General features: G+C 26.0%; 1 protein-coding gene across 1 annotated transcript; it reads right to left on the reverse strand.

Annotated features, from left to right (window-relative positions):
• Window positions 1–952: 952 nt before the first annotated feature.
• Window positions 953–9,860, reverse strand: LOC112690932. The gene is made up of 10 exons (XM_025565042.1): window positions 9,658–9,860; window positions 3,943–4,147; window positions 3,680–3,859; window positions 3,435–3,554; window positions 2,545–2,769; window positions 2,148–2,225; window positions 1,827–1,957; window positions 1,589–1,751; window positions 1,279–1,423; window positions 953–974 (listed from the first exon to the last, which is right to left on the reverse strand). The coding sequence occupies exons 1-10, from the start codon at window positions 9,856–9,858 to the stop codon at window positions 953–955; spliced, it is 1,470 nt and encodes a 489-aa protein (XP_025420827.1). The 5' UTR covers window positions 9,859–9,860.
• Window positions 9,861–11,569: the final 1,709 nt, after the last annotated feature.

An 11,569-nucleotide genomic window follows, 5' to 3' on the forward strand; every position in this document is an offset into this window, starting at 1 on the left:
TTACATCCCAGAATAACATTTTTCCAACTTTATTTTCCAATAGGTATCATATTTGTCCAACAGAAATATATTATTTTAGTACATTAAAATTAAGGTTGTAAATATTTGGACCGTCAATTGGATAAAACAGTTGAACCAAAAATAAGTTTAATTTATTGCATAATTTTCTATAACCAATACTTTTTATATAATTTATACTTAATGTTTTGTTTAATAGATGTGTTAGGGTAAAAAAAAATTAAAATGATTATACTCATAATCATAAACTATTTAATATATGTTTTTTTAAATTTATTAATGTTTTCTTTCAATCAGTTACATATAATCGCAGACAACAAAATTATGTTATCACAATGTTGAAACAATATTAAAATTGTAATAATAATATTATTAAGAATATTATAACAACGTTATTAAAAGATTATTTAACATTATGAAAACATTATCATAAAATTACTGTGGTAGAAAATATTATGTTCTCATAATATTATTTTCATAATATCATCAAAATATTAACCTCTAAACATGTCCACAAAAACATTTATGAATGTTTTAAATTTAATGATGAACTAATATTTAAAAACCATTCCAGACAGCAAAAGAATATTCTTATAATGTTATAAGAATGTTAATTACAAAACAGTAACATTTAGTAAAATATTTCATCAATGTTATGATAATATTTGTGGACGTTACTGTAACATTACTACAAAATTATTTGGCCGCTAATTTCATGTTATCCTAACGACATAATATCAATATTATCATAATGTTGATCACATAATATTCAGTTAATATTATTTTTAAATATTTGACAAACATTTTAAACAAATAATATTGTAATATTATATTTAAAATATTATAACCATAAAAGAAAATTTTTTTTTAAATATTTCTTTATTAGCATTGGTTTTGAAAATATGTGCGATTGTAGATAAACAAACAACTTTAACTAAAATGCAAATTTATTTACTCTAAAATAGCACATAAATATATGTTAATAACATATAAATTTATAGGTTTAATACATTGGAATATCAATATTTTAATATATGTTTATACAATTTTAATATTATGATTCTACATTCAAAATTAAAATAAAAACATAACGAACTGTGGAGTATATATGTAATATTAATTATATTATATATTATAAAAAGTAAATAAAAAATTGTCAATTTAAAAGATACAATACTAAGATTTAAAAAAATGTTAATAATATAATAACAATATTGATAAACATAATTTAATGAATAATACATAACAATTAATATTAACTTGAAGAAAGAATTCTGGAGAGTTTTTCTTTTTTTCGAAATAAGCTTTTTAATACGAAATGGTGCATGGGATAGCCAAATTCCTAGCGAATTATCAATTTCTTTTTCAGGAACAACACTGTACTTTACATTTACTCTTATAGCATCTATATAATATACAATAATAATATCTTAGATTAATAAAATAAAATGCAACATATTACAATGCTTAATAATAATAATAAATGTCAACTACCTATAGTAGTGATAATTCATTTCATAGTTTTAGTTTTATTGTAATTTGTTATAAGTCAAAGTTAAATATGCTTTACCTATAATAACTCGATAGCAATGTAAACTTGAGAAACACAGCTTTGATTTAAATCCATATAACGAATATTCAGATAGCAAAACATCACTTAACATTCTTGATACAATTCTTCGAACACTATTTCCAAGATCATTAATATCAATTAATACTGATAACTGAGTAATCTAAAAAATAAACATATTATGTTACAATACATTTATATAATAGAGAATAATTTAAAGAGTTAAAAAGTATAATACCAATGTATTTTTAAAGTTTTCATCAGCCTTAATTTTTATTTCCAAAGATTCTAATTCACCATGAGTTTTAATAGGAAATATACTATCAAGATTTATGATATCTTTGGCTGAAGTATTTTTATTAGCCATTAATGTATTAATACTAATACTATTTTATTGTACAATACTTAAAATGCTACCAATGTCATATTTTACATTTACTAAAGTATTAGTAATAAACTGTTGAAAATCTGTCAAATCAATAAAGTTTATCAGAAATTAGATAGGTATAAATACAATACCTATATAAGTATAAATTATTATACTAAATAATGCACATACCATCAGATATATTTGACTGGTTTTGAGAAATATTAGTATCTTGAGGCAATTTCAAAACATCAGCTGTAGTACTTGATTCTATATAGTTATATAAAAAAGTTTATCTTAATTTATTAAAGAATATAAATATTAGCATAGATACACAGATATATATTGGAATGTTAAAACTTTATGGGTTCATTTTTATTTTTTATAGTGATGGCAAACTAAAAGAAATTATTTATTTACATTAATACTTTTGCTTGTACAATTAATCATAGGATATACAATGAAGTTTTTAAACCTTTTTTTTTTTTTTAATATAAATTGTATATTTTAGGTAACATTTATTAAATTATCATGATTATTGAAGTTAAAGAATAAATTTATAATCATAAACTATCATAGATTTTATTACCTGAGTTATCAATAATTTGATCACAAAATAATACTTTTTTAACTTTGATACTACTGCGATCAGAACTTGTTTTATATAATAATTGTGTATCTTCGTATTTTTCAACTGTCCAAGTTCCAACAGGAGATGGAATTATATGTTCTGTATTGTCAATAGGTTTATTAACTAACACAGAGGCATTTTTTACAGGAGTTATACAATTAATACCATCAATAACAGAGTTCCCTACAAAACAAAAAGTTACAGTCAAAAGTTTAAATATAAAATTACATAATTATTCCTAGAAAATATACATTACATTTTTTGAAGCCAAAATAACATAGTAATACAACTAACAATAAATTTTCAATTTTAATACAATACTTATTATACCAACACAAATTTAGGGAAACATAATGCCAACACTTTTAAAGATTAAAAAAAAATCAACACATATATCAAAAGATAGATATATAAATATTATATATAAATAAAACAAATCAAAATTTATAAGTCAGAATTAGATTAAGTTCAACATTAGACTATTACATCTAATATTATGTATAATGGTGATAAAAATAATGTAATAGATAATAATATTAATTTATATAATATTCATTTATTAGCATACTAAGTCGAACAGGGTTTAAAACTTCTTAAAAATTATAGTGAAAATTCAATGGTTACTTTTAAATGTAGGTATCTATTTTTTTTTTAATATACTGAATTTTATTTCCATAATTAATTTGATGTTTAAATTATTTTTAGTTTTCATTTATAGTAGTAAATTTATATTATATTATATGAAATAGTTAATTATACGTTTAAATTAAATAAAAATTTGGTAAATAATTTTATTTTATTATTCTAATATACATCTAATTATTGATAATATGAAAAAATATTTATACTTTGGCTTTTGTCAATTTTCCAAAGAGGATCTTTGTCTGAGTCATAAGAGGCATCATTGGAATTATCAGAAGATTCAAAATTATTTATTTCTTTGTTTGAATGAGCTGATTGAGAAACATCTAAAAAATTTAAAGAAAAATACAAGTTATTACATAAAACTATAAATGCATTAGAAAAAGAACATTTTGAATCTTACCTTGATAACGAGGAGGACAGCTATCAGAAGATATCTTTTTTTGTTTTCAATTGTTGACTTTCAATTTTTTTGATTTCATAATTAAAGTGGGAGACAAACTTTGGCCTCTATACTCATAAGGGCATTTCCTTTTTCTTTTTGTTATCCCACCAATGATGTCATCAGCACTTGATAAATCAGATTTATGAATTGCCAATGGCAATTTTCTTTTCGCTTCATTATATGAATCTGAACAATTGGTACAAAACAAATTAATACACAACTCATTAGATAACCTAGATACCTTTATTATAATACAGTTATTTCTTAACTATACACTTTATTTCCAATTAGTCTGGATTTGTAAAATATGAAGTCATTCATATTTGGCTTAATTCTTTTTTGGATATATTTCTTTGCTTGCTTAGAAGCTTTAGGCCAAGCACAAGAATTATTTTTCAACCAAAAGTTCGACACTACTTCAACATTTTCATCGTCACAAAATTCCACAACAATCCAACCAAAATGATCATCCATCTAATTAAAAAAAGGAAATAGGTAGGTAATTGAATTTATGAAAATTTTAAACATTTCATTTAATTATGTACCTACTATTAAAAATATGCTGATATTTTGAAGTAATAATTAATAAATTTATACTAGCTAGTATATGTACCTATTATCTATCCTACTTTATTTAAGAGCATTAATAACACAACTTTGATTTACTGATTTACACTATTTACAATTTTATTTACAAATTACAATTTATTTAAATGTCCGTATGAATAATGGGCATGGCTATTTTTACTCCACTATGATGAAGTACCATCATTTTCTTTTTAATATCATATATTGTCCAATATTTCAGTCGACTAGATAATTTTTTTATTTTAAATATATTGTTACGTGGTACCCAATAAAAACAGGTACCTATCGTAATGATGTTGTTGGAGTAGGATAAATTGATTCAATAATTAATTTAAACACTTTTAAACACTTTAATAAATACAAATACAAATACAGATACAAATTATAAATTTGTGCACTAACAATATCAAAGACAAAACTCAGAAGGGCTTGTACTGATAGCTAGACACGTCTGCCGTTGGTGGTGAAACGGAGCCTTTATATACTCTGTTTGATTCTGTTTTAATTGCGTTGTTTTCGGCACGTGGTTGTCCTTGGCCTGGTTGTCTTATTTGAATGATATGATATATGTAATAGCTACCATATATTTCTCCGAACCTTTTAACAAAATAATTTAAAAGGTCTCTAGCATAATCAACCAATGTGCTTCTCTCTGGACTAAGAAGTATTAACATAAAAATGTTTAAAGCCATAAAATGCTCATAACATTTATTGCTTAAAATATTTTTGAAAACAACTTGACCAACATAAAGAACTATGGTTCGAAATTCGGTGGCTTTAAAGCGACTTAATTCTTTCATGTTTCTTACACCTCGTACAAAATCAGAAGTAATACAATTTTTTAAAGATAATAAAGAAGATGATAAATCATCAACACTCTTTGATCGTAGGCGAACATTTAATGGTCCTTTGGTCCAAATAAATAGAAGCTTCTTCATCCCCCCTAAGCAAATTAGGTGCATATAATCAAGACTGAAAGAGTTAATTTAATCAAAACCTGGCAATTCAATTAAACGTGTTAATTCATTAGAAACATGAAAGTCTTCATCGAGTTTATTAATATAAGAGTGATGATTTCTTTTTAAAGAAGGCACATGGGAGTAGGGAAAACATACTCTATTGTTTATGTATTCTCCCTCGATTTTACATCTTGTGCAAGAAGAGAATCCAGAATGACCTTTTGTACGCAAGATAAAACTTTTAGCAGGCACATCAAGACAAAATACTTTTATTGAAATTTTTATTTCAATAAAATTTCGAATAATACCATTACTAATAAGATATTTAGCTTCATCTACAAAATTTGAAAGAAGTTAATAAATTTCTATCATCTGGTTTTTCAAGGCCATAGTAAATGCCAATAAGAAATACACTTTTGAAGGATGAATCTTGAGGAATAATATATCCTAAAATAGGCCAAAATTGACCACCACTACTCTTTGACAAAGGCACTCCATCAATACCTATGGCAATATTGATTTCATTAACATTATTGGGAGTATACTTCAAAATCGCAGAGGCCAATCCAAAGTGATGATATATTCCTGGCTTAACAGTTTGTATATTCTGATAAATATTTTTTGGAGTTGATAAAAGAGTTCTACTATCCACAGGTAAATCTTTGAAACATTTATGGTTTTTTAATCCCTTTAGTAATCCATTTAAAACTATGTGCGAAATATTAAATTTAAGAGCCCACAATGCTAGGAAGTCCTTTAAAGAAAAATCTTCTTGAATAATTGAATATTCTCCCACATTATCACACAGAACTTCAGATTGTTCTTCAGAACAAGTATTGGAAGTAAGTACAAGTACTAAATAATATTGTTGCTGGGGTTTTAATTATTAAAGACTCTTTAGGAGACAATACATTTAGGACTGTATTTAATGGTTCATTATTATCAAACAAATTAATTGATTTAGAAACTTCTTGGAAAACATTGTTCGATTTACCATAAATTACATTAAGAGTGTAATCAATTTCATTTTTGTTTTTTCTTTTTTTGGCACGCTCACTAATTATCATTTTATATAGGAAAATGATACAATATTAGTACTTTGCCTATAATATAAAAATATAAAACACTAATTAGCAAAAACTTTAGGGTTCATAAAAACTAAAAAAAGTGTTGGTTGGTACTTAAGTTTATAAAAATAACTTAATTTATAACTTCAAACTATATCTAGTTACAAAAAAAAAAAAAAATATAATAAATAATTAGGAATTAATTACTTTTTACTTAATAATTATAATGAATCAATAGGTAGTTGAACTTTAAGATTTATTTATGATTTAAACTTTACCACATAATTATATAATTGTTGATCAACTCTTAGATTCTAATAATAAGTAAAACATTATAAACCAGGGATTCCCAACCGCTGTGTCGCGGCTAGTGATGGGCAGAAACGACTATTTGATACTACCGACTATTATTCGGTTTTCATTACGTACTACCGACTATTATTCGATTAAGGGTCGATTCACACATATCAGTCACGAGACAGTGACGTATCCGATCAGAGATAGTCACCGACGATTTTGACTGATCAGTCAAGTGTGTTTCACACATATCAGTCACCGAGACCGGTCAGTTTCGAGAAATCGGGACAGTCGTGTTGAGTCTATACCAAACACGCGTTTACACATCACGTATTTTTATATATATTTTTGTTATATTTTTTTTAAAACATTAAAATAATACTAAGCATTACAACGTGAATATGGCGAATTTCACTGATGAAGAATTATGTATTATTGCGATTATTTTGGACGAGGAAACCGAACAAGAAGAAAAGAATACTCTGAAGAGACGAAAGTGGGTGCATGAGGCATGGCAAAAAAGAGACAGTGAAGGAGAGTTTTTGACACTTTATAAGGAACTGATTGAAGATGGAACTAAATTTTATCAATATTTCAGAATGTCTGAATATTGTTTTAATACGTTACTTGAGAAATTGTATGTATATTTAAAAAAAAAGATACACATTGGAGAAAAGCTATAACACCAAAGGAACGGTTAGGAACATTTTTATATGAAGTGTCCATATATTTTGGATTTGATAGGTCGTATAGCACTTCGTACTGTCGAACACATTCGATGAGATGTTCATCATCCATTTCGCCTACAATTGTCATCCGTCAAAACGAAAAATATCGTTGGCGAGAATTCAAAAGTTCTCGGATCTGTGACTGAACGGATACTGACGGATCGGATTCGGAAAGAAAACTGATGAGTGTGGATGACGCGATCTAAATTTAGCGAAACGTTATTTTCTATGACTGAAACTGACCCGAATTCTCGGAACTGAACGGTCTCGTGACTGATATGTGTGAATCGACCTTTATAATTTGCACGACCAGCTATATACAAATCATATAAATTAGTCGACCATTTTTTTTCCAACCAACTAATATGAATAAATGAAATTAGTCGACTAAAATAACTGATAACTCGGTAATTCTAAGAAATTTAAATTGTAGTCGTAATTCTATTTAAAGGTAAGGTTTTGTTTCCGCAGTTGACTGCAGCAGTCATACATAGTCAAAACAAAAATAACGATAATGACACGCACGGCGCACGTCGCACACACTATAAATTTAAAACAGTTGTAAATTTGTATTTATTTTTCCTAGTAATGTTTATGTTTTTTGTTATATTATTATTATTTTTGTTATATTGTTGAATTAAAGTAATTTATGCTAAAGTTTGCAATCAGTCCAATAAAAATCAGTTGAATAATAAAAAAAAGTCAAATTGAATAATGATAATTAGTCGAAAAATAAAAATGTTCGAGTAACTAAATTAGTCATTTGATACTACCGACTAAGTCGGTAGTTATTAGTCACTTTTGCTCATCACGAGTCGCGACACACAAGTGTGCCGCGAAATTATTCAGGTGTGCCGTATAATTTTTGTAATTTTATAATTTTTTAAATATAACTAAATATAATAATCAAAATTATAATTTATATTTATAATAGCATTGACTTAAAAATTCCCTTGAAAATAAAAATGATAAAATGTCCTGATAAAACAGATATAATATTATATGGGATCCTATACTACTCGATACGGGTATTGCAAGCAGTTGCGTTGACTTTTACCACATATTAAAATGACTACATGAAAACATAGCCGGTGCTTATTATAATGAAAATTGAGCGCGTGTAATTATTACCCATTATACTGTAAAGGTATTTTGATCAAGAAATATTTTAAGTTAAATTTAAAAATGGATAATTTTTAAAAAAGCGTAAATTAACGGATGACAGTGATGTTAGTGCAAATGACAACAATTTAAATATTGAAATTAATATTAAACAATCAGCTTTAATAAGTGATAAAAGTTTAAATTTAAAAATTAAACGTAAGTATGTTGATAATTATTTATGTTTTGGATTTACGTGGAATGGTGACATTGATTATCCTTTAACAATTTGTATCGTTTCAACTGTTTCACCCGTAATAGAGGAATTATGTAAAAAACACCGGTCTTAAATGTCAAATTAAATTTGTATTATATATATTATGTTAATATAATTATATTATAATACATTATATATAATTATGACATTATGTATATTCATTATTATTTATTTAAGTGTGCTGTGGAGATTTTTAAAATGATCAAGTGTACCGTTAAATAAAAAAGGTTGGGAACCCCTGTTATAAACTATATTATATGACAAAAAACACATATTATTATTGTGTATAAAAAACGAACATGGTTTACTTAATTAGTAGCATTAGTAACATTAGAAAATGTACCTTAAGATTTTACTTTAAGTTTAAATGGAATGTGTCATAAGCATGTATAGAAAAAGGGTAATATATTACTATGTATATATTATACAATTATGATTTATAATTTGCACCTTCTAAGCATGTATGAAAATCACTGAAAGTAAAATACAATTTTGTGTGGGAAACCATATTATACAACATTCCTACTGTATATTATATTCAACTAGATCCGCAAAGTAACTAATTTTTGTTCATTGTTGCCTAGATGCTATGATTACCAAATATAAGTATTAATTTTATACTATAGTAATAGTTTTTGTATACAAATACTATATGAAATTGAATAGAATTCGTATCTAAAGATCTTTAATACAATTGTATGGTTTATAAAAATTATGTTTCTAATCACAATACTTGAGTGAACTAGGATCATTTATACAACTATAGTATAGTTTATCTAGTAAATCGTACATACCATATTTTTAAAGAAGCCAATTCTTGGAGTGTGTTAAATGTTAAGACTTAATTATTATTATTTATTAAAGATTAAACCTACCTAGGTATAATATAGAAGTATATTAGAATTAAATATTGCCTTATAATAATTTAAATAGATTTAATTATTAATCAAATAATTAATTTACTTACCTTAGAAAGTGTATTGCACCAATCACAACAAACCCGAAACACGTGAAATGCGTTTTGAAAATACAAAACGATACGAATAATCACTGTATTGAGCGTACAGGACACTTTATAGGTTAGAAATAAAGTAAACGGTGATATTTGATAACTTATTGACGAATAGACGAAAAACTGAATAACATTTATATTTATCAATTCCTTCATGGATAAACGGGCGGTTAAATAAAACAGCTAGTAGTTGTAAATGATAATTATTATTATCGTAATTCATAGATATGGTATATTAAATTGTACCCCACTACCGCCCTCCGGCCATCGACAACCACGGCGGGTAACGATGCCCGCGACGGCCTATGATTCGCCTGTCGCCACCGATGTAGACATTTCAATTTTCAAACATGATGGTTGTCGGGGGAGGGGCACGAAGCCCCCCACGGGTCCGTGTTAAATAATTGCGCATGTGGAACGCAGTTTTCAAATGTTTAGACTGAGCTCCTCTACTTAATTTTTACCAATTCGAGCACCATTAACCACATATCATTATAATCTAAATATAATATAATAGTATAACAGTGGCGAAGCGTCATAGGAGACAATGAGACAATGTCTACCCACTTTTAATACGGATACATAATTTGGTTTTATTATATTTTATTTATTTTTATATAATATATACTTCAATATTTATCATAGTTTTACTTTTGTGCCATACCGTATTAGTATTCTTAAAATAGATTAGTTGCGTACCGTGCACACAAGCTGTCGTTCGTTGTGGTGTAGTGGTTAATTCTATAAACATCCAAATACAGATATAAAAATTAATATTATGAGACGACACGTTGCAGCGTCTCGTTTTCCAAGGCACGCTGTGCAGGGGGAATTGGTTATTGAGTGGGGATTATCATTGCGCTATGAGACATGTCTCGCATTCGTATTTATTATATCTTTAGGTACATTATTGTAATCGTCATTGCTTTTCACGTTGATGCGTTATCGTTTAACGCAATATTGTTATTGTAGTTATTAGTTGGTTTTTATTTTACGATTTATTTATTTCTGGTCTGATATTTGTATCTAAATATTAAAATATTGTACTATTGTCATTCGCCTCTATGTCTGATGATTTAATTAATGAAATGTTGAATGATGGAATAGTAAACTACTCGTACGAAAAAAAATATGAAATAAAAAATAAAAGACTGTGTCTCTTACATTATAAATGTATATAAAGTTGTAAATTGGGAGGGGGGGGTTGTAACGTACGTATTAATAATATGTATTATTTTAATGTCTCCCCAACTTAAATACTCATCTTCGCCACTGTAGTATAATATAATTAAACGTTATTATGTTAGATGTCACGAGTTCGCGACCATACTAAATTAACCATGCATATACTAGTATATTTAGCTAAATATATAGATTATTCGTTAAATTATGTTCTCTAAATGTTTATTTTTATTTTTATAATTCAAACATTTTAAATATAATCAATTTAAAACATAAAAATAATATTTTAAGAAAAATAATAAAATAAGTTTATAACTTGATGTTTCTGTAATACTATTAAGTAATTTAAACTTTAATATTATAAAAAAAACTCTAATAATCACATTGAAGAGACATTTTAAATTTAATATTACCTATTTAGACTCTAGATAATGTTATACTAACACCAAAATTATAACATTTGATAATTAATCAATTACTAACGTTATTATAATATTAACATTACCAAATTGCTGTCTGGGATAAATACGAGTAACTTTTTAATTACATTTTCATGAATTTTTATTGAACGAATATTAATTTACTGATATTTTTGAAAAAAAAAAAATAAAATAAGAAAACATAAGAATTTCAATTTACTGTAAATAGTTAAAAAAATAGATAAATATATTTTGAAAACTATTCT

The sequence above is a fragment of the Sipha flava genome, unplaced genomic scaffold (assembly GCF_003268045.1).
Source record: "Sipha flava isolate LNK unplaced genomic scaffold, YSA_version1 529_pilon_pilon, whole genome shotgun sequence".
NCBI classification, from domain to species: Eukaryota; Metazoa; Arthropoda; class Insecta; order Hemiptera; family Aphididae; genus Sipha; species Sipha flava.